At 36.6% G+C, this 25,500-nt stretch overlaps 1 protein-coding gene across 1 annotated transcript in view; it reads right to left on the bottom strand.

Annotated features, from left to right (window-relative positions):
- Positions 1-25,500, bottom strand: part of CNTN3 (contactin 3) — a 356,028-nt gene that overhangs the window by 34,373 nt on the left and 296,155 nt on the right. The window contains exons 14-17 of the mRNA XM_086697583.1: positions 3,364-3,481; positions 2,371-2,529; positions 2,122-2,271; positions 116-186 (exon numbers count right to left, since the gene is read on the bottom strand). Coding sequence (XP_086553709.1) covers positions 116-186; positions 2,122-2,271; positions 2,371-2,529; positions 3,364-3,481 — 498 coding nt within the window. The remainder of the gene's footprint in view (positions 1-115; positions 187-2,121; positions 2,272-2,370; positions 2,530-3,363; positions 3,482-25,500) is intronic.

Genomic DNA, 25,500 nt, shown 5'->3' with positions numbered 1-25,500 from the left:
AAAAATTTAAGCTACTAACATTACCACTCCCTCCAGTACCACCACCAGTGCCACTCGGGAGGCCATGGTGGGAACAACAACCCCCCATGGGGGAGGATGGTGCCCAGACACTTACATCCCAGGTTATCACCAGCTCAGACCGGCTCCCACCTCCTCCACTGACTTCTGAAGGAGGCACTTCTGGAACTGTGTAGGTTAGAGACACAGAGATAAAACCCTATTTGCATTTGGTGACACTTCTGTGAAAGAAGATTCAGTGCTGCTTCTTTCTTTCTTTTTTTTAACGTTTATTTATTTTTGAGACAGAGAGAGACAGAGCATGAACGGGGGAGGGTCGGAGAGAGGGAGACACAGAATCGGAAACAGGCTCCGGGCTCCGAGCTGTCAGCACAGAGCCCGACATGGGGCTCAAACTCACGGACCGCGAGATCATGACCTGAGCCAAAGTCGGCCACTCAACCGACTGAGCCACCCAAGCGCCCCAGTGTTGCTTACTTCTAATAGTTGAAGTAATCTGATCCCAGGCACATTATACATATGCATATGTGTGTATCTGGATCATATAAAACATATATGCAATGTGTGTGTGTGTGTGTGTGTGTGTGTGTGTGTGTGTGTGTGTATCTTTGGGGAGATCAAATAATTTACATTTGCATGAAATTATCAAAGATTCAAAATACCTCAAATAGTAAGAAAAAAATGACTCTGTATAAAGGTTAATACAACAGGGGAAAGTGGTTCACTAGGTATGATGGGAAATGAATCCAGCATCAACATTTAACTTGGGAATATTCCACAGTAGAGATCTAACTGGTGAGCCAACATTGGCTTTACCTAAAAAAAAATGACCTAGACTCAAATCCTCAAATCTTGTTAAGACCTGCTCTTTATAAACCTCACACAGGTGTCAGATTCCTTACTTACACTGAGAACTTCATGCTTCCTACGTTCTATGACATAACTAGAATAGAAGTTCCCTGAAGGTGGTCTTTGTTCCCAGCTGTATCCACCATATCTAGAACATGCTGAGCACGCAGTAGACACTCCTTAAATATGTGTTGTGGGGGGCACCAGGGTGGTTCAGTTGGCTAAGCGTCTGACTCTTGATTTCTGCTTAGGTCATGATCTCATGGTTTGTAAGATCAAGCCCTGCCTCCACCTTTGCACTGACAGTGTGGAGCCTGCTTGGCATTCATTCTCTCCCTCTCACTCTGCCCTTCCCCTACTCACGTGCTCGTTCACTCTCTCTCTCAAAGTAAATAAATAAATATTAAAAAAAATATGTGTTGTGTGAATAAATAAATGGACTACAAAGATGAGCAAGGTTCCCCTATTTCTCATAATTCCTGCTGGAAATGTCACATGCATTGTCCTGAGTAAAAAAACATCATTAAAATTACTGAAATGTATTCCTTGACTTCTATTTTGGCTTAGTATCTAAAGTGATATGTGAGCTGTACTTCAAACATCCTTTTAATTAGTATTAATTAATATTAAAGATTCTGAAAAGGAAAGTCTATTGATTCTCTCAAATGCCTCAATAATGTGATACTATGTACACTTCCTAATTTCCAGTTTCAGTGTTAGGATATTATAAAAGAAGTCTTATGGTTAATACTGATAGTTTCCCCAAATATAAAATTTTAACAATGATTCTCTCTTAATCATTGAGGGGTCAAAATATTCCTAATCACCAGTAACTTGAGCTCATTCATGGAGCATGGTGGCAAAATGAGATTTCCTAGCAGCAGAACTCCCAAATGTCATTATCCTACTAATCTGTCAATGCTTGTTATAAATGAAAACAGCATTTCCCTTGTTAACAGGGTGACTATGTCAGATAGTAATTATAACCTTAAGTGACAAAAACATATTCACTCAACATGCACTAATAAACGCTGATGATGGACTGAACTTTTGGAAATGTCACATTACATTAGAATCACTTATATGAGTGTCTTTTGACAAATGCCATATGGCCAGTTCTGCCATTAGATAGGTCAGATAATTGCAATAATGGATTTTTGAGGTTGATTCCCTGCTGGCCTGGAGACCAGTGCCAAGAGAAATGGAAATTCACACCCTATTAACCCATTTTACTCAGAAAACAAAAACACTAACCTGCCTCTTCAGTTCTTACTTTTTCTGAGGGTAAACTGGGTTCTCCACCTCCAATTTTGTTGCTGGCTACAACCCGAAATTCATATTCCACCCATGGATTTAACTCGACTACAGTAGCTGTGTGTGTTTTCCCATCAATGATTTCAGGCACTAAAAAGGAATATATCAGAGAAGTGACAGTCTGCATGTCTTGGCGCTGACTTAAAATCCATTTATATGTACCAATGGCATTTGACTCTCTTCTTTTACCTGTTGTGGCAGTTTGCCAACCCACGGAGAAAGGGGTCCTCGCCTGGACAGAATAGGATATAACTGGGCTATGGTTATCTGTACCTTCTTTCCAAGAGAGTTGGGCTGTCGTATCTGTAATTTCATCTACCTTCACATTTTCTGGTGGTCCAGGTGAACCTAAGGAAAACAAAAATGAAAACACTCGGTAGTAATTCCATAAATGTCATCTTTTATACCAAAGTGAAGAATGTGTCTCATGATCCATTCAATACCTACAACTGATCCTAATTTCAAAACTACTCAGGAAGAAGAGCATTTGCCTAGCAATACAATAACCACTTTTTCTTTTTGACATTTCTGCTTTTAGATATTCAATCTGGATGTGAGTCAGTAATTTCAAAATCATAGTATTCTAGGCCTGCAAATGACACTTGCTTTTTGAGGCCTCTGTTCAGTAGGATTCCTGCACCTTTCCAAATTCTGCATCTTTTACTTTTGGCATGATTTCTTTTCTTTTAATTAACTGATGCACATCTGTAGTTCCTAGTTTGCTGGCTGGAGTTGTTTTATTCTATCATGTCCTCTGGTCATTTTTCAGCCCAGTAGCAAAGCAATACCTTGGACAGTAGCTCAGATTGGCAAATTCTCTCAGGCATTCTGGATGATCCTGGTGTTCTGGAAGTTGTCATATACACACTATCACTATTCCCTTTCATATTAAACACTGTTGCTGTATTAATGACATGCTCAAAAACACATCAGCTTGGCAGCAGCTGTGAAATGCTTATTACAGTGAGAGCTATTTGAAGGGCAGAGCTGAGATATTTATTTTGTTGAATTAGCACCCTCCTTATTGTCACATCCTCTATAGACTATTTGGGGGGGGATCAAATCAATAATATAACTCACATGCTCATATGTGGTCTCATGGTTTTTCCTCCAGTATGAAATTATTAGTGGAAATGTAAAACAAACAAACAAACAAAAAACCACTGAGGCATTCATATCTACCTCTTACTATGAGGTCGGCGGCAGATGAGACACTGTCCACCCCCGTCTGCACCATACACACATATTTTCCACTGTGTTTCAGCTGAATGTTTCTGATCATTAAATCTCCAGATGAACTCTGTTGGGAAAAAACAGGTAAGGAACACACTGTCATTTTGAAAACACAGACAGTCTTGAAGGCTGTAGCCAACAACACCATGGAGATGAAACCCATTTTTAGAGAGAAGACCAAGGTGGTTCAAGATGGAAGATTGCTACAATGGAATGTATGGAAATAAAAACATGTTAAAAACCATATGTGATTGCAGATATAGATTTCTGTATATAAATAAATGACAAGCTTCCTTCTGGGCATTTATGGTTTCAAAAGTAAATAAGGGCAGAGATTATGGTCTCAGAGTCTATTTACTTCCATCCACTAGGATGACACTTATTTTTATATCCACAGCTCAGCACCAGCTCAACTCTTCTCTCTGGTTCCAACCTCTCTGCAATTATCTGCCTGAGAAGAGGAGAGAAGCATTTAGGTATCTGGTGGGAGATAAATACAGCAGGACAAGAGGATTACCATGGTTGAAACACTTTTCTGAACACATTGGAGCTTAAAAAGCCTAAAGCCATTTAATTCTTTCAATACAGAATTTAGGAACAGTCAGTATGAACCCCTCAATAAGAAGAAATTAAAACACTTTAAACCTGAAAAATAACAGCTGTCCATAAAGACATTTGCTGGCATCCTCTAGCACCAATTAATGGAGCAAATGTATTTCTAAAAGCTCAACTTCAAATGTCCTCATTTTAAAAGAATATAAAATCATGTTCATAAAAGTATTTACCGCAGGCCAGTTGCACGCATTAGTAAAAATATGGATTAAAATAAAATGATTTGGCAAGCAAAGCTCTTTGAACATGATCACTTACTGAAAAATCTCTAAACTGGTACATAAGAGGAAGCAATAGTGTTTATTGTATTAATTAAAAGGACAGTTTTACTCTTAAGTTTTCCTAGTATTTTTGAAAAGATGGATTCCACTACCGTGCTTCTAGGTAATTTCCTAAGATCTCCTACAGGGTAATTCCTCAAATATTGCTTCCTATCCTTTGGATTCTTAATGGGCTATATATTCTCTGTTGGTCAGATTCTGTGGCTTTAGCCTGAATTTCTTGAGTACTGGGAGAAAGCAGATGTGAGGTGATTGATGGCTGTAATTAAATGATAATCCAAAAACTGTTAAGTTTGCACATTTTACTTTCAAGTTGAACTTTTTTCTTTCCCTCCCTCTCTTTCTCCTCAGGGTTATTTAGAAATTTATCCTCAGGACAAAACTTTCAATGCTTGCTGACCTTTAGAAACTCTTCAGGTTTTATGAGCTCCATACACTCACAGGAGGTTGATTATCATTTCTATAGAAATCTCTTATTTTCAGGGAAGTAAGAACCGTTACTATTAAATTCCATCAAGGCATTAGGTCAGTTCTTATTCTTGCTTATGTTTATTTGCTTATTTTGAAAGCAGTTCGGTAAAAGGAAGTTGGAACTGGACTTTCTTTATGCCCTTAGACATATAAATACATCTTTTAGGCACACTTGCTGTTTGTATCTGTTGAAAGAGTAAGGAAGAGACAGATATTGACTTGTCATTTCTTTTCACTTATGGTATGAATGGGTGAAGAAAGAAATAATTAGTTTGCTTATGTCAAAACCAAATCACCTTCCTGAAGAAATGTAGTTGGGCTCACCATCCGGGAAAACAGAATTTTTAATTATCTTTTTACAATGTAGAGTGGAAAAAAGAAGCAATTAACTAAGAGGTGTAGACAGCAGGAACCAGTGACTTTTTTCCAGCACCAACATAAAATTGAGGGGATGAATACGTAAATGGAAAATAAAATTTAGCAAAATTTAAGATGGCTGCTCTCTTTAATTTCTGTCTCTCTCAATAAAGCATATTTGTATTGTTCCTCTTCAACTGTTTCTTCTCTCTTTATCTATTTTTTTAATGGATCAGTACAGAGAGTTAAGATTCATCTTAACAAAAGTTCATTGAATGTTTGCCATGTTAGGTTCACTCAAGGATAGCAAAGTATCTAATACATGGTCTCTGCTCTCTAGAATGTAAACCCATGCCAGGGTAACAGATATATACATGTGAAACAAATTATTTTCATAAATATAGGAAAGTTATTTATTGAAAGTTAAACTAAATTACATGCCACAGACCATTTGTAGATAACTTTAGAATAAATGAGATAGACAATTCCAAGCCCTGCTGAGGATGTGGGAGGAACTGGAACTCATGATGATTAGTACAACCATTCTGGAAAACTAGAAGTATCCACTGAGGCAGGACATAAGCATAATCTGTGACCCAAGAATTCCATTTGTAAGTATAAACCTTACAGAGATGTATGCCTATGCTCATCAAAGACATTTACAAAAACGTGTGTAGCAGCACTGTCCATAAGAGCTAAACTATACAAACAACTTAATGTCCATCACAATAAATAACTAGTGGAACACTCACTTAAGGAAATACTATTAGACCATGAAAATGAATGAACCATAACTACATACGTCAACATGGCTGAGTCTCAGCATCAAAGACATAAATCAGAAGAGATAACATTATAGTAATCTGTTGTATCACAGATGTAGATTGTGGTTTTCTTTCAAAGGATGGGTAGCACCATGAAGATTTCTAGGATATGGGTCATGCTGTTTCCTGATTTCAGTGTTGGTTACCTGAGTGTGTTCATTTTGTAAAAAGTCATTGAGTTATACACTTATGATCTGTGCATTTTTTGGTCGAATATAATAGCTCTCAAAACTCAGTCATTACTACATAAGGCTATATGTTTATATGCTCCACATTATAGGCTGAAGTTGTAAAATAACATGATTCTAATTCTAAACTCCAATTTATTTCACAAGAATGAAATATTTGGTAATAATAATGTAAGTAATTGTGCCAATTAGAACATCCTATAATTTCTTATCAAGATGTAATTGAATATTCTGACATTGCAAAAAGATAAAAAAGGAAAAGAAAATTCCCAAGGGAAGTTTCACTTATGTCAAACCAGTTCTTGTCCTCATCAGTTTTTCATTGCTCTTGGTTACAATATAGTTGATTGCTGACTGACTGTGATAAAGGTGAGAGAAGAGGTATGTCCAGAAAAACACCAGGAAAATTAGTAAAGTAGAACTCAAGAAAACTGAAAAAAGTTGTCAAAATGTGGCAAAGCAGTACTCACTAGATTATTATCTTAACATATTTATCAATAAAATGTCATCCATTACTCAGATATATTTAGATTCAAATGAAACAACTTAGGAACATTAAAATCATCAAGCACATTCTTAGGAACACTATTAATTCTTTGAATAAAAAATAGCTTGGACTGATGAATGGATAAAGAAAATGTGGTATATATATATATATATATATATATATATATATATATACACTTACATATACATATACATATACATATACATATACATATACATACACACATACATCCACACAATGGAATATTACTTGGCAATCAACAAGAATGAAAGCTTGCTATTTGCACCATGCAGATGGAACCAGAGTGTATTACGCTTAGTAAAACAGTCAGAAGAAGACATATACCATATGATTTCACTCATGTGTGGAATTTAACAGATGAGCATAGGGGAAGGGAATAAAAAAAAAGAAAAAAAACAAAGAGGGAGGCAAACCATAAGAGATTCTTAAATACAGAGAACCAACAGAAGTTTTCTGGAGGGGAACGGGTGGGGGGCTGGGCTAAATGAGTGATGGGTATTAAGGAGGGCACTTGTTGGGATGAGCACTGGATGTTATATGTAAGTTACGAATCGATACATTCTACTCATGAAACCAACACTAAACTGTATGTTACCTAACTTGAATCTAAATTAAAAAAAAATAGCTTGTAGCTTGTTATCTATTAAATTAGTCTGTTAGTATTTCTTTGTATTGTTTTCCTGAACTCATCCTTTTCTCCTCTTCCTTCAAATACAGTGGACCAGAACTGGACAGATGCAGTCAAAGCTTCATTTTTTAAAAAATCTCCCATCCCTACTTCCCTTAGATCTCCCTCTCAAAGCACAGCAGTGCAATTCTCAGTCTTTCCCTTTTCAGTGCCATTGATCAGAGATTTACTCAGAAATGGAGCCTTTACTAATGGGACAGGCCTATTCTAATCACTTACAGGACTCTGAAAAACAGGAGACATTTCACTAAGTTATATGAATTGTAGATTTTCTGAAATGCCCTATCTTTTAAAAATAAGATAATTTACTCAAAACTACTGATTAAGCATCCTCCTGTACTTCAGTCACGAGGGATACAACAGTGAAAAAAATAACTGTCCATATGTTCATGGAGTTTGCAGTTGAAAGACAGTCATTAATCAAATGACTACAACATACCAATGTAAAATTACAAAGTAATAACGCAAGCTCGAGGTACATAGAGGTATCTATGATTTTCTGGAGTTTTGGTGAATTGATAGTTGAACTGATATTTGCAATACGAGTACAAGCTACCTAGAAAAAGAGGGTTAGAGAAAAAGGCACTTAAACATATACAAAAATGCTAAGGCAAGTGAGAACATAGACTATTTAGGAGTACAGGGGAGAGAGGCTATCAGGGGTATAGTTAATCCACAAATTGTTGATTTGTACCCAGAAAACTTAAAGTTCACTGCAGATAGTTTCAGGTTCATATTTATACCTTGATGACAATGAAATTTTAAGTGTTTTCTATTTAAAAAAAATGTTAAGGCTTTGCTAGATTTACTTGATTATCCAATTATTTGTTCATCTAATGATGTAGATGTCCCCTAGAAAAAAATTACATCTAGAACATGTTACAGGTATAAACAGTAAATGGATTTATAAGCCAAATCATCTTTGAAATAAATGCTAAGGGAAAATTCAGTGTGCATGAAATATAGAAGAGGAGCTTATTAACTTTTCCCTATATTTTCTTAGGTGATGATGCTAATGGAATTTTTGATGTAATTTAAAGAGTGCTCTGCTCTCAAAAAAATACTACATGATGTGATAACCCATGCCAGGCAAAAACAAATAAGCAGACAGATCATTAATAATTATAGGTTGGCTGAAAGTACACTGTGATATCTACCATATGCTAAAAATCAAGGTATAAAATAAACCTTAGAACTCAGGAAACCTCTTGAACAGTGCAAATGTAGCACAAACTTCAATATAACAAATTATCAGCAAAAACTAATTTCCTAGTAAGCACTCTCAATGTAAATGCTGCTGCTGGACTGCCAAGAAGCATAATTTTCCAGTTTACGGGGGGAAAAAAAGCCTTTGACGGCTATTTGGAAGGCGAGGTTGAGTAAGTGATCCACCTCCTTTTCGTCGCTTTACACGGCCTGTTATTGCATAGATTCCAATGTTAATCATTCATCCTGTCGCTGGGTTGCCTTCCAAATCCTGACACTGCATGTAAATCATATGCAGGTGCCTTGAAAACAGTCAAACCTGCTGGTTCCTTTTGGAACCTGGGTGGTGTTTTCCTCTGTGAAGGTCCCTGAAGGAATTGTTGGTAGACATGAATATCTGACCAACCAAATTACAATGTGCCCCCACCATCAATCCAAAACAGCTGCAGTAAGGTCACTTCCATTACAGATGTACACTGTTCAGGCAAGGAGGAGAAATAATCAGCAGTCCTGAGACCGGAAAAACAGGTCCTAACACTAACAGTCTTAGTTTGTTGACTGATTAACATCTTCCTTGGAAATTTTCTGAAGCCTAGCTGTCTGAACAGATGATACTAAAGGCAGAAAATGTGTTGTCTATTCATATCAAAATTTGCTTTATTTTCTTTGATACCAACAATTTGGAATAATTGTTCCCTTACTGGATTGAGAGCTCCAGCTTGTTCCATCATAATGGTTTTTGGAAGAGTGACACATAAAAGATGACAAAATCTCAGTCAAAGGCACTTCATGCATATTTTAGGTCATGTCAAGTGCTCGTTTGCTGTAAGGTATCAGCTTTTCTACTGCAAATCAAGTTCGTATTAACAATATGGGACACTTTTTTTCTGGAGGGCGGTGTGTTGATGGAGGACCTAACTAAGCATCCGTGATTTCAGGATGCTTACTCTTTGTTCCCATAGTAATTTTAACTCAATGTTTTCTAATGACTTCATTCACTAGAGTCACACCTCCACAATTTGGTTTCCTGTATCCTAGTACCAAATGCTCCTTACTCCTTTCTTAAAATTATAAACTTTCTTAAGTTTATATTTATATGGAAATTGATATGGAAAATGTATGTTTTCATCTTAAACAGAAAACTGCTGACCAAAATAATCATTACCTGCCAAAATGAATACGGTGAGTAGAAAACAGCACAAAGGACACACTGTCCACAATAATGTACATGGGTATTAGCCGGACACTTTCAAAATCTCTGAGACTGAGACCTTTGCTCTTTTAATTAAAAGGGGACTTTACAAAGTATTAGAGAATCGTTAGTGACAAACTGAACATCATACTGAACCATTCTCCTTGATTTAACCTAATGATTGAAAGACAATTAAAAACATAATAGATCTCTCACATTCTACCTTATTATATATGGCCTATGAGTACATGGTCTGTGCTTTGCAAAACATGGGGCTCTCCAGTTCACTAAATCCAGCAGTGCTCAATGCTGGCTGTACAGTAAACTCATCTGAAGAGTGTTTTAAAAAATACCAGAAATGCCTGGGCCACATTCCAGAACAATCAAATCGGAATGGACTAGGAAACAGAGACCCTTTATCTGATTCTAAAGTGTAGTCAGGGTTAACAATCTTGATACCTCCTAACATTTCCATTCTTCATCTTCACTTCATTTACAACTAAAACGTTCTAAATAATCACTCATGTCTTTCCCTAACTTTAAAATTCTGCAACTAATAATTGCATGAGAAAAGCATGAAGTTAGGCTGTTTACTGATGGGCTCATAAGTTGAGAACAGCACATGGGTGAGAAAACCAGTATTTATGAAACAGGTACTAGAGGTCAACGACAAGGCTTATTTCCTTGTAATCAGACTGCCTTGGTATGTTCACCATAATTAAAAAAAAAAAAAAACAGTAGATACTGAAATAATTCAGCACGTTGACAAAATTTCTATAGATTCATACAGAAATTTACTATTTGTCAACATGAATCATTCCAGGATTCCTTTTTTTCTAAAAAAAATTAAGTTTATTTATTTATTTTGAGAGAGAGCACAAGCAGAGGAGGGGCAGAGAGAGAGAGGGAGTGAGAGACACTCCCAAGCAGACTCCATGCCAACAGCACAAAGCCCAAGGATTCCTTTGGATTTAGGGGTCAAGTCTGACATAGCATGAAAGCATTTCACATCATGAGAGGCTACCCTGAGTGACAATTTAACTTGTGGATTAAATCTCTCCCTCTTTTTAAGTCCTTGTGTCAGAGCTTAAAATTTAGAGATAGTAGATTCATCCATTGTAGAATAAAGACTAGTATATAAGAACAGGAATCTACTCTTACAAGGGAATAAAAAGTAATTGTTTCATGAAACCTTGACTGAGTTTGTCAAATGTATTTTTACTTCTAGTTTCAATTACTATTGCTATGTAATAAATTACTCAAAACTTAATGGCTTACAATAACAGTGATCATTTATTCTGCTCTGGAATATGTAATTTGAACAGGGATCAGTGGGGAAAGTCATCTCTGTTATAAATCTCATCAGCTGAGGTGGCTGGCAGGGGACTGGCAAGCCCATTTACATGTTTGGCAAGTTGAGGTGGGCTGTTGGCTGGGAATTCAGCCATACCTGTGGACTGGGGACTTTAGTTCCTCTTGAGGTAGACCTCTCCACAGTGTGCTTGGGCTTCCTCATATTATGGTGGCTGGATTCCAAGAGAAATGGTGCTGATGGAACAAGATAGAAATGCATGCATTTTTATGAGCTAGCCGTAGAAATCACATAGCGTCACTCCTGCTGTTCTTTATTGCTCAAAGAAGTCATAGAGGAGTAGGTTTTAAGGGGAAAGTCATAGATTTTACCACTCAATGGGGAAGGGTCTCAAGTCATACTGAAAGAAGATGTTGAATATGGGATGCTGTTATAGCCAACTTTGCAAACATGACTGGCTACACTCCTCCAGATCTCTCTGTACCTACAAATACTATCTCCTTTTTTGGGCAGCCAACCTATATGCACTATATCTAAAATGGTTCCTTCATCCTCTGCCTTTTCCTTGGGTTCCTCCCATCAAGAGATCCGAGGGAGCGAGAACAGTGAGTATGGGGTAATTATTCACCAAAATTTATCCTTACAGGGTTGTTTTGAGGGGCTGTACTGATGACTCAAAATAAGTTAACAACAACAGCCCTTGTCTAGACACCCTTCCTTTCATGTCAGTAGACTATGTGTGAGCCAGAAAAAGGACGCCTAAGCACTCACAGAGAATACAATTATGTCCTCTCCCAGGAGAACTACTGGGAAAGATATCTCCCTATGTTTATTATAATAGCAGACCGATATGTTTCAACAGTACTCCTGACACCTCAGAAGTGTAGATTTTTCATCTCAAGTCTTACTGAAGAAGATTAAGTATGAGAGACTAGGTTTGAAGTCAAATATGACTGTTGTTAGGCTATTTTTCTGGTAAAGATGGTGATCTAAAATTTTAGACTCTGTATAAGAAAAACAGCGTAAAAAATCAGAATGTTTATGGTAATAAAAGAACACCTAAAATCCTGATTTTTGAGTCTAAAATTTTAAATTGCCCCAAATGAAACATTTATTCTTCACTTTCTTATTTAGTTTCAGATCAATTAAATGGTATAATTAAATGTCATGCCTTGCAAAGTAGAATGATTTTCTTTCTGAAATTGGGACATAAACTCTAAGCCAGCATGAACAATTACAACTCAATAATAAAAAGGCAAATAACCCAATTAAAGAATGGGCCAGCCACCCTGACTTCCGGTTTTCAGTGTATAAGCAGCTTAGCATCACACTTTGTCCTAAAAGCAAGTAAAAAATTGAATGAACTGAAAAATCAACAACTCTTCTTAGATGTGGTACATCTAAGACTGAGGTCATAGAGGAAATCACTATCTCCCAAACTGGAAAAAACCACATGTAAATCCTGAGAATCCTAATTTATTGGAGCTGAAACCCGTGAGTAGGAAGTGCCCCAGGAGCTAGTACTGGGGTAGACAAACCTGAACTGTGATTTATGAATTGCTGGAGGGTCAGTGTGGACAAGCCGGAGAGCTACAACTCTAGAGAACGTAGTCATAGGTGGTTCCCTACGTTTCTGTGAGCTGTACCTCCAGGAGCTCTATCAGGTTCTCACAGTGAATAGCAGAGAAAAATTCCCCTGTGTTTCTGGCAGGGGAAAGGAATAGAACCCATGTAGTATTTTGAAATAAGAACATTCTGTTCTTAACAAGGCTTGCTTTCAGGAGAAACTATTTTATCAGAGACTAACCTGCTGGGGTTTTTATCAGAGATAAATACTTCTGAGGGAAAGGGAATACCCAAATCCAGCTCTCTCTAGCCTTCAACATGGGGGAAGGAAAACAGACAAACTCCGAGCTCTGCAGACATCTCACCAAATGGGTGAAGGGGAGCACGAAGCATTGAGAAGTTCACAGTCCAGGAGAACAGGCTGACCCAAAGAATGAGACCTAATCAGAGGACTAAAGAATGCGTTCCCTCACCCCACACCTTATACCACATTAGTAGTGACCAATTTACTGCCCCATGTCTGTCTAGCACATCATGTCTGCCCTTCAACAAAAAATGACAAAGCACATTAAAAGGCAGAAAAACATAGTTTGAAGAGATTGAATAAGCATCAGAGGAGGCACCATGTATGGCAGGAACGTTGGAATTATCAGACAAAGAATTTAAAAAGAATTGTGATTAATAGGATAAGAGATTTAATGGAAAAAGCAGACAATATGCAAAACAGATGGACAATGTAAGCAGAGAAAGGGAAATTCTAAGAAATAAAAAAGAAACACCAAAGATCAAAAATATGGTAACGAATGATTTCATGGGATCCGAAATAGAGTAGACATGGCTGAAAAAACAATCTCTGAGCTTGAGGATATGACAATTAAATTTTCCAATACTGAAAATCAAAGAGAAAAAGACTGAAAAAAAGAATAAAATATTCAAGAAATGTAGGATAACTACAAAGGTATAATATACATTTAATAGGCTTATCAGAAGGAGGTAAAAGAGAGAATGGGAACAGAAGTAATATGTGAAGCAAAAATGACTTAGAATTTCCCCAAATTAATATCAGATACCAAACCTCAGGTCCAAAAAGCTCACAGAAAACTAAGCAGGTTAAATGCCACAAAAACTACACGTAGGCATTATCACGTTCAAACCTCAAAAAACACAAAGAGAATCTTGAAAAATTCCTGAGGAAAAAAAGCACTTAACCTGGAGAAAGAAAAAAAGAGTTACATCCAATGTCTCCTCAAAAACGAACCAAGAAAACATATGGAATGAAATACGTAGTGCTGAAAGAAGAAACCCACCAACCTAGAGTTCAATACCCTGAAAAGTAAAAGGAGAAATATACACATACTGAGGCAATAAAAAAATATTAAGGAAATCGGTTGCCAGTAACCTGCATTGTAAGACATGTTAAAAGAAATCCTACAGAGAGAAGGAAAATGATATAGGTCAGGAATTTAGATTCACATAAAGAAAAGAAGAGCATCAGAGAATAAATAAGTCAATGCAAAATGAAGATTTTCTTCTGTTTGTTCTTCATAGATATAATAGTTAACACTTTGTTCAAAATACTATGATCAAAAGTGAATTTAATTTGATAAATAAATATACACATATGTATAAGTGAAATGAAAGACAGCAATGATATAAGGGGTAGGAGGAAAGAATTAGGAATATTTTGTTATTATTAGGTACTTGCACTACCATTGAAGTTGGTTTGGGTTATTTGAAAGTGGAGTTGGATTGGTTATAAATACATACCGCATACTTTAGGATAACTACTTAAAAATATTGTCATTGATATACTAAAAAGGGAGAGAGAGTGGAGTCCTAAGTGAGCATAAAATGCTCCATTAAAACAACAAAAGGCAGAAAAAACAGTGAAAGATAAAAACAAAAACAAAGAACAAGGGCAAAAAATAGCAAATGGAAGAAATATGATAGCTACTAATCCAACTATATTAATAATCTCCTTAAATGTCACTGGTCTAGGGGCACCTGGTGGCTCAGTTGGTTAAGTGTCCACCTTCGGCTCAGATCATGATCTCGTGAGTTGTGAGTTCGAGCCCCACATTGGGCTCTGTGCTGAGAGCTCAGAGCCTGGAGCCTGCTTCAGATTTTTTGTCTCCTTCTCTCTCTGTCCCTGCTCCACCACACTCTGCTTCTCTCTCTCTCTCTCTCTCTCTCTCTCTCTCTCTCTCAAAAATAAACAAACATTAAAGCAAATTTAAAAAAAATAATAAAAAAAATCAACGGTCTAAATATCTCAAGCAAAAGATGGAGATTATCAGAGTGAATTAAAAAGCAAGAGCCAACTATATCTTGTCTATAAGAAACCCACTTAAATATAAGGACACGTCTAGATTAAAATAAATGGATGGAAAAAATATACCATGCTAATACTAATTTTTTTACAAAAAAGTGGGAGTAGCTATATTAATTTCAAACAGAAGTGACTTTAAGATAAGAAAAGTTACCAAGGACAGAGAGAGGCATTAGCTAATGATAGAATGGTCAATATTTCAAGACATAACAACCATTAACGTATACACCTAACAAGAAAGAACCAAAATACATAAAGGAAAAAACTGATAAAAACTGTAAGGAGAAATAGATCAATCCACCATTATAGCTTTAAGAACTTAAAATCCATCTATCAACTGAACAGATCCAACAAGTAGAAATGCAGTAAGAACACAGTTGAATGAACAGCACTATCAATCAACTGGATATGATTGATATCTATAGACTACTTCATCCAAAAATAGCAGATTATACATTCTATTTAAGCTCACATAGAACATTTACCAAGAAAGACCACATAATGAGCCATAAAACACACCTTAACAAATCTGAAAGGAAAGATATTCTGCAATGTCTGCTCTCAGAACATCATGGAATTAAAGTAGAAATTGATAGCAGAAAGATAGATGCAGAGATCTGAAAACTCCCCAAATATCTGATATTAAACAGCACACTTCTAAAAAACATGTAGGTCAAAGAACAAAACCTCAACACAGATTTAGAAATATTTTGAACTAAATATAAATGAAAATACAACTTATCAAAAAATGTGTGGGATGTAGAGACAGCAATACTTAGAGGGAAATTTCCAGCACTGAATGCATATATTAGAAAAGAAAAAAGATATAAAATCAATAATCTAAGTTTCAATCTTAAGAAACTATTTAAAAAAGACAATTTGGGTGCCTGCGTGGTTCAGTCGGGTTAAGCATTCAACTTTGGCTCAGGTCATGATGTCACGGTTCATGGGTTTGAGCTCCGCATCGGGCTCTGTGCTGACAGCTCAGAGCCTGAAGCCTGTTTAGGATTCTGTGTGTGTCTCTCTCTCTACCCTTCCCCCATTCACGCTCTCTCTCAAAAATAAATAGACATTAAAAAAATTTTAAAAGAGAGACAAATCAAAAGTAAGCAGCTGAAAAGGAATAATAAAATTAAAAATCAGTGAAATTGGAAACGGAATAGAGAAAATTAATTAAATCAGAAACTGATTCTTTGAAAAGATCGATAAAATTGATCAACCTCTGGTTAGGCTAATTAAGGAAAGAAAGAGAAAACACAAATTACCAGAAAAAAAAAAAAACCCCAAAAAACAAAAGACAGATACCACGATGGATTCTACGAACATTAAACAACGAGCAATTCTATGTTCACCAATATGATTGCTTAGATGAAATGGGCCAATTCTCTGAAAGTTACAATCTGCCAAAACACATACATGAAGAAATAGTCTCAATAGAATTATACTGTTAAACAAATTGAATCAATAATTAATAACTCTCCCAAAAAGAAAGCAAAAGGCCCAGATGGGTTTATTGGAAGATTCTACCAATCGTTTAAGGAGGAAATTATACCAATTTTATAATCTCTTACCAGAGATAAAAGCTAAGGGAATATGTGCCAAATCATTTTATGAAGCCAATATTACCCTAATTAATACTGAAATCATACAAAGACACTGCAAGAAAAGAAAACTACAGACCAGTATCTCTCATAAACATCAATACAAACATCTGCAACAAAGTATTAGGAAATCAAATCCAATAATGTATAAAAATTTATACAACACAACCAAGCAGGATTTATCTCAGTTAGGAAGGACTGGTTTAGTATTTGAAAGTCACTTAATGTAATCCAGCACATCAAGAATCTGATAAGGAAACATCTTTGGGAAAATGTCTATTCATTTCTTCTGCCCATTCTAAATCAAATTATTCTTGTTTTTGGTGTTGAGTTTTATAATTTCTTTATGTATTTTGAATCATAACCTTTCATTGGATATATTCAACAAAGAATGGGGAAATTTCTTCAACTTGATTAAAAAACATCTAGAAAATACCTACAACTAACATCATAATTAATGGTCAGAAACTTGAAGCTTTCCTGCTAAGATCAAAAACAAGGCAGAGATATTTGTTTTCATCATTACTCTTCAACACTGTTCTAAAAATCCTAGTAATCCAATAAGACAAAAAAAAAAAAAAAAAAGGAATAAAGGGTATACATATTGGGAAGAAAAAATAACATAAATGGTCTTTTTTTTCTCAGATGACATAATTGTGTATGTAGAAATCTGAAAGAATCAACATAACAAAATGCCTGAAACAAATAAGCAATTATAGAAATGTTTTAGAATACAAGGTATTCTGGTATAAAAAGATAATTTTTTTCTCTCTTTTTCCTTCAGAAGTAATCTTCCATCTCACAAGAGTAAGTACTAAGTCTCCAACTGGATTTGCGGGAGACAGATATACACTTGATCTTAGCCAAAAGTCTGAGAAGTGATTGGGGGAGTCAGATATAATTCTAAATTCTTCTTTAATATCCAAAATACTAATAAGCACATAGAAAGATTCTCAGTCTCATTACCGATCTGAGAAATAAGAATTGGGAATAATGAGGGGCGCCTGGGTGGCGCAGTCGGTTAAGCGTCCGACTTCAGCCAGGTCACGATCTCGCGGTCCGTGAGTTCGAGCCCCGCGTCGGGCTCTGGGCTGATGGCTCAGAGCCTGGAGCCTGTTTCCCATTCTGTGTCTTCCTCTCTCTCTGCCCCTTCCCCGTTCATGCTCTGTCTCTCTCTGTCCCAAAAATAAATAAACGTTGAAAAAAAAAAAAAAAAGAATTGGGAATAATGAGATATCACTTCTCAATTATCTGTTTGGCCCAAAAACAAACAAACAAACAAACAAACAAAACTTAAGAGGAAAAAGCAGGTGTGGGAAAGGATTTGGGGAACAGACACCCTTAGGTTCTGCTGATAGAAACAGAAATTGCTGCCCCTTTCCTGGAGAACAATTTAGAAACAATGCTACCATTATTGCTAATAGTAGTAACAGTCATAACAATAACAAGAACAAGAACATATGTTATTCTAAGTACCATATGTGTGTGTGTGTGTGTGTGTGTGTGTGTGTGCATGTGCGTGTGTAGTACCTCTGAATAATGTACTATTATCACCTCAGTTTCACAGATTAGAAACTGAGGCAAAGAGAGATAAAGATCAACATTTCATAAGGGAATGAAATCGGTTTTAGAAGTTGCAATTCTGAGTTCAGGTTTTTTAACGATGAAACTATATAATTCGAATCAGATCCAGCAATTCCTTACCTGAGCAAATATCCTCAGAAAACTTTCTGAGAATTATTGACAAGGCTTCACTATTATTGCTTCAAAACACTATTAGCTATTCTCTTCCTTACCTAGTTTCTTACTTTAAACACTCTCAGAATTACTTCAACTGGAATCTGTTAGTTATTTAACACCATTGAAAAATCTAAGAAAAATTAAAAGCCTCACAATACATAGCTGTTTTATTTCATACAGGAGCAGTGAATTATTATGATTCTTTCCCTGTCTTTCTCCCCATCCATCCATTCCTTCCTCTCTCCCTTCAGCCACCCATCCATCTCTCCTTTCCCATTAAGACGGTATTGTAGTTTTCTTTATTTAGGTCTTGCAGACCAATGTGTAACTTATCTTAACATATATCTTATCTTTTATTATTTTTAAAAATGTTTATTTATTTTTGAGAGAGAGAGACAGACAGAGCTCGAGAGGGGAAGGGCCAGAGAGAGGGAGACACAGAATCCGAAGCAGGCTCCAAGCTCCGAGCTGTCAGCACAGAGCCCGATGTGGGGCTCAAACTCACAAACCACGAGATCATGACCTGAGCTGAAGTCGGATGCTCAACTGACTGAGCCAGTCAGGCGCCCCAACATGTATCTTATCTTTTGAGGGAGTTTTTTGTCCTATTATACTTTCTTATTGGTTACTGTTGGTACATAAGAAAGCTATTACTTTTTGTAAATTTACCTTGTATCTAAGTAGTAGACTTAACTCTGATTAATTTTTTAAAATTTAGAGTTGACACTATTGGGTCTTGAGTAGCCTGAATATCATTTTGTCCTCAAATAATGGTATCTTTGTTTCCTTATTTTCAGAGTTAAATCATTTATTCCTGTCCATACTTTATTGCATTGGTCCAAACATTTCCAAATGATTTTAAAATAATGGTATTTGTGCGTTTCCTTTCTTGTTGCTGATTTAAATAAAAGTATTCCTAGTATTTCTCTTTAAGGACACTTTTGGGATGTGGAGGAAGTATTTTTCTGTGTCTGTAATAGGTCATTAATTTTATTGCATGTCTTCTAGGTACCCATTAAAAATAGTGTGGTCTATTTTATTAGTTCTACTGATATGATGCATGCACCTTGGCTAGAATATCCCCATGTAGTTTACAAAGGTTATTATTATTATTGTTTTAATATAATGTTCAGTCTGGTTTGATACAATTTCATTTAGGTTTTCATACTATATTCGCAAAATTAATTTATATCTACAAATTATTTGCTATCTTGCCAGGTTTTATTATTAGGAGTATGTTAGCTTCACAAAATAAATTGAAAAGATTTTTAAATTTTTATGTTGTCAAATAGTTTATATAACAGAATATTTATCTATTTCCTGAATACTTGAGAAAAATTACCAGTAAAATTTTCCAGCCCCAGGGGCATCTGAGTGGCTCAGGCCATTGAATGTCTGATTCTTTTATTATTATTATTCTTATTTTTAATGTTTATTCTTGACAAAGAGAGAGACAGAGCATGAGCGGGGGAGGGGCAGAGAGAGAAGGAGGCACAGAATCCGAAGCAGGCTCCAGGCTCTGAGCTGTCAGCACAGAGCCCAACACGGGGCTCGAACTCACAGACCGAGAAATCATGACCTAAGCCAAAGTCGGACGCTCATCTGACTTACCCACCCAGGCACCCCGAGTGCCTGATTCTTGATTTCAGTTCAGGTCATGATCTCATGGTACCTGGGATGGAGCCTTGTGTCCAGCTCAGTGCTGACAGCATGGAACTTGCTTGGGACTCTTTCCCTCCCTGTCTCTCTCTCTCTCTCTCTGCCCTTCCCTTCCTTCCACACACACACACACACACACACACACACACACACACACACTCTCTCTCTCTCTCTCTCTCTCTCTCACACACACACACACACACACACACACACACAAAATAAAAATAAATAGACATTAAAAAATTATCAGGCCCTAAAATCATTTTATTTTTAGTGAGGGGGTGGCTGGTGATGGTTCTTGATTTACATGTTTTTATATTAATGGATATACTTAGGTTTTCTAATTCTTGTTAATTTTGATCATTTATATTTTTCTATAAACTTTCCATTTAATTGGATTCCATTAAATACATACAAGTTGAACATGGAATGCTCTGTTTTAAGATACTTCTTTCTGATCTGTTATAATCTTTCTCATTTCTAATTTTAGCTGTATCTTTATTCTTCACGGATATATTCTACAGCTTATCAATTACTTGTTGACATTCTATCTATCCCTTTTGTTTTTCTACCAGCTTTGTATACAATAGTTTTGCTATTTTTTCCCTAAATTCTACAAGGGTGTGAAAAGAATGAAAAGAAATGTGTATTTTCCATTTGTATGGTAAATTTTTCATATGTATCTGTTTCTTCCATTATAATATAGCATCAAAAGAGTCTTTTTCTAATTTTGGCAAATTGATCTGTTGGCAGTTAGAAGAAGCGCTCTCAGACTACACACCAATTTTGTTTCTCATTTTTCTCTTTGCTTTTGACTTGATATATTTTAATGGTACATTATTTACAGTATTATAGTTTATGATTATTATACCTTCCTTACAGAGCAATTTTTTTTCAAAATATATTTATCCTCCTTACTCTTGAGATTTGCCTTCAATTATGACTTTCACAAAATCACACTTGGTTCTCTTTCTTGTTGCATCTGACAGATAAATATTTGCATATCTTTTCACTGATATCCTTTTATTTATAGCCTTCGTTGTTGTAACCCCGATATTTTTATGGGTTTTAGCTCAAGCAACATGTTACCTGATTTGACTTCCGCCAGTGTTCTTATAAATTTAAATCGTACAGGGTTTCCACTAGGGGTGGATTTGGACCATTCATCCTAATAAACATTTTACTTGACGAACACACCCCTGGGGTGCCAATCACACTGTAAGTAGAAACTGAGACTCTATATGCCTGGTTGAGCAAATGATGAGTTAGGGAAATAAACTCAACCTCAACTGTTTTGTGCCTCTCCCTTTTTCCTAGAAGCATTGTAGAATCTTGTTTATTCATCCCTGAGCAGCACTGTGGGAGGAGACGGACTTCAGGGAAGTGTTCAAGATGAGTAAGAGTGATTTCTCTGTTCTAATCCCAGTTTTATAGACTCCTTCCGGAGTATATTCTCTTTTTTTTTAAGTGTTTATTTTTGAGAGAGAGAGAGAGAGAGCAAGCAGGGGAGGTGGAGAGAGAGAGGGGGGAACAGAAGATCCAATGTGGGCTGTGCGCTGACAGCAGAGAGCCCGATGTGGGGCTCAAACTCAGGAACCGTGAGATCATGACTTGAGCTGAAGTTGACCGCTCAACTGACTGAGCCACCCAGGCACCCCTCCTGGGTATATTCTCTTAATGATCCTTCCAAGTCAGGAGACATTTTGAATTTGGACAATATATAAAATTTATAGGACACTCCAAGTGGGGGATGCCTAAAAACTCAGAGTGTCACTGCAATTAGTGTTTGGAATAAGTGCTTTGGCTGAGATCTGTATTTACGATGAACATATATATGCATACGTACCTTTTTTAAAACATAGTTTTGTATTATAAAAGAACTGCTATTTTCAAACTTTGAGTCCTCATACCCTGATAATTTCATGACACAAATCAATTTCCAGTGACCACACTGTATTATGATACATAAAGGGTTACTTTCACGGATATTTTTTTCTACCACTAAGAGCTGGAAAATGCATCAAGTCTCGAGGCTCATGACTGCTGCCGTAACAAGAGTGAGTCCGGGCTGTGACAGATAAATCACACTGAAGTCAGCCACTCAAGTGAATGGCAGACTGGTTGTCAACACTAAATCTCTTATTGCTTCCAGTGACTTTTATCCACACACATTCTAATTCATCATAGATCCAATTCCACAAAATGTTTGTAAAGCTGTACAGCTTGGCTCTATACATTCTTCATTTCTAAAGCACCTGCATCACATCGAGCTTATCAAAGCATATCCATTGAAACATCCATTACAATATACACTGAACCCTTGCTGTGTTTTGGTTTGAAAATTTCTATTTATAGTGAGCCCCCCCCCCCCATATCATATATCTAAGTCCAAAAGGTAACTTATTACGGAAGTCAGAATTGTCCTTGAATGTTCTTAAAATTATACTTAAATTGCCATGCCCCAGATACTAAGGTCCCAGCTAGTAATGTTCTTTTGTTTTTCTTGAACGTTGGGCTATTATCTCTTTTATCCTGTTAGGGGAAGCTATGCTATATTTAAAAGTAGAGAAAGATGTTTTACTGGGGTGAAGGATGGAATCTCTCTGCTTTCTATTTTATTTTATTTTATTTTATTTTATTTTATTTTATTTTATTTTATTTTATTTTATTTATCTTATATTTTGACTGAGTGTATGGTGTGGAATTATGTCAGTTAAACAGGATTATAATAAAATGTTATTGTACACATACTGCTAAGTCTATGTCTCTTCTTATAGCTGCATACATATGAAATAAAAGTGTATACACATGAATATACACCTTCTTACATACATAGAAATAATGTATAAAGATATGTAGACATAGGGAAATGGGGAGAGAACAGCATTCCAGGAAGAGACCACTGTCTGTGAACTCTCATGGTGGGAGTGAACACAGCATATACTAAAAACTGATGTGAGAAGAGACCAGAAAATGAGGGACAAAATGTTAAGCGACTCACTGATTGCATCATCTAGTAGCCACAGAACCTAAAACTCATATGTATCTGAACACAGCTGGGTTGTTTTTCCCAGTCACACCACACTGTGCCTACACTTCAGATTTGCATGGCAAATAGTGGGCTTAAGTGGCATTTTTTACTGCTCATTTATTTATACAACTTTGGTTTGTCCCACAGGCACAGGCTGAAGCTTGTCTTTGGATCCATACCTCGTCCCATGATATGCCAATTTGGTTTAATCACTTGGTTTAACAAGCTTTTCTGAATGTATAACCACGCAGAAGCCTGTGATTGGTAGGATGTTCAACCCTACACAATGTATCTGATCTAAATTGTTAGAGCTTTCTGAGCTTATAGATTTGTCCCAAAGGTGTGTGTTTTTTACAATAAATGAATGAGTATTGAATACTCAAGGTATGGTCCAATAATACCCTGTTGTATAGTCCCAATGACAACTGGCTGAATCAGTTAAGAACTTTTAGTGGATTTTCCATTTTTTATTTATTTATTTATTTTTCAACGTTTTTTATTTATTTTTGGGACAGAGAGAGACAGAGCATGAACGGGGGAGGGGCAGAGAGAGAGGGAGACACAGAATCGGAAACAGGCTCCAGGCTCCGAGCCATCAGCCCAGAGCCCGACGCGGGGCTCGAACTCACGGACCGCGAGATCGTGACCTGGCTGAAGTCGGATGCTTAACCGACTGCGCCACCCAGGCGCCCCTCCATTTTTTAAAAAAATGTTTTTAGTGTTTATTTATTTACTTTTGAGAGACAGAGAGGGAGCACAAGCAGGGGAGGGAGAGAGAGGGAGACACAGAATCAGGAACAGGCTCCAGGATCTGAGCTGTCAACACAAAGCCTGACATGGGGTTTGAACCTGGGAACCATGAGATCATGACCCCAGCTGAAGTCAGACGCTTAAACAACTGAACCACCCAGCTGCCCCTCTTCCATTTTCTAAACTATGCCTCCCCCTTTAAAAATATGGTTCTTAGGGGTGCCTGGGTGGCTCAGTCAGTTAAGCATCTGACTTTGGCTCAGGTCATGATCTCACAGCTTACGGGTTCGAGCCCATCGGGCTCTGTGCTGGCAGCTCAGAGCCTGGAGCCTGCTTCAGATTCTGTGTCTCTGTCTCTCTGCCCCTTCCTGCTCACACTCTCTCTCTCTAAAAATATAAATAAACATTAAAAATTTGTTTAAATGATAAAAAAATTTAAACAAAATAAAAATATGGTTCTTAACATCTACCTTTTTCTGCAACTTCCTGACTCACACTTTGCTGCTTTTCAAAACTGGTGATATATCCATGAACATACTGGATAAAGAGAAGCAGACTCTCCAGGTTAATGTGAAAGCTGCGATGAATTTATAATCAGAGGACAAGAGTTGTTGTGTGATTCCCTTCTCATGCAACAGAAAACCAATTTACTTAATTGCCTGTGCTTAAGCGTAATGTCATCTTGTATGGCTTACTGTTTTATACTGATGGGAGAATATTAAGTTACTAATGGCGTAAGTCCATAAAAAAAATTCATAGGCCATGAACTAGCATGCTAAAAAAAGAACAGATTTGGCAGGCGGTAGAATTAATTTATGAAATGTCATGTTTTAGATACCTGACTCTTGTAAACAGATGATTTTATACCTGATGTAGGCCCTATCATTCAACTAAGAACAGGTAAATTACATTAAAACCGCAAATATTCTTAACTCCAAGCTCCTCTTACAGAAAGCAGTCATCTGGCTCAGTCTGAAGTGAGCACTTCCTCAAGAATGTTTGATGAATATTAAAATCAAATTACTTTGGGCTTTTAGTCTCTTGTTATTTCTTTAGCATTAGTGAAAATAGAGGACACTCTATGCAATAAAACACCATCAACAGTTTAAAATCCAGGTAAATCACAAACACCGTTATCTACACTAGACAGCAAAGGTAACTAATGTTTCAAATCTAAGAACTAAGGTTAGGACAAGAGCTGAGTTAGAAAAGAAGCTTTTTCCAGAATTGATAATGGGACTTTATGAAGGTAACATTCTAGTCTTTCCTCTTTTCCTTTGCCTTCCCTCAGGGAAAGGACGAGCCCTAGGCATGGAAGAGAGTTGCCTGAGAATACTGGCATACGCCTTTTCTTACTGCGACAGAAGAAATTTGTGACTTTTTTTTTTAAAAAAAAGGGTATTTAAAGTAATGGTGAAAGAAATGCTTGTAAGTTGTAGCCACTGGTGAAGTCCTCCCAGGCCTTGAATTGGTCAGAATAATTAGAGAGACCAGAACTTCTAAAATGGAATAAGCCAGGTAAGAGAAAATGGAAAAGGCAATGAAACTGCACATAACTGCGGCTGGTATCTAAACATCACCACTTTTTTATTTCTTGTAAGAAACCATCTGCAATGTTTACTAGGGCTGCTGTAACTAAGTGACACAAACTGGGCAGCTTTAAACAACAGAACTTTATTCCCTTTACAGTTCTTGAGGCCAAAAGTCTGAAGTCAAGCTCCCTTTCTAAAATCTCTAGGATAGGACCCTT

The sequence above is a fragment of the Puma concolor genome, chromosome A2, assembly GCF_028749965.1.
Source record: "Puma concolor isolate L17-30 chromosome A2, mPumCon1.1.hap2, whole genome shotgun sequence".
Lineage (NCBI taxonomy): Eukaryota > Metazoa > Chordata > Mammalia > Carnivora > Felidae > Puma > Puma concolor.
Note: the sequence above shows the minus strand (reverse complement) of the source record. Positions and strands in the feature narration are given on the sequence as shown.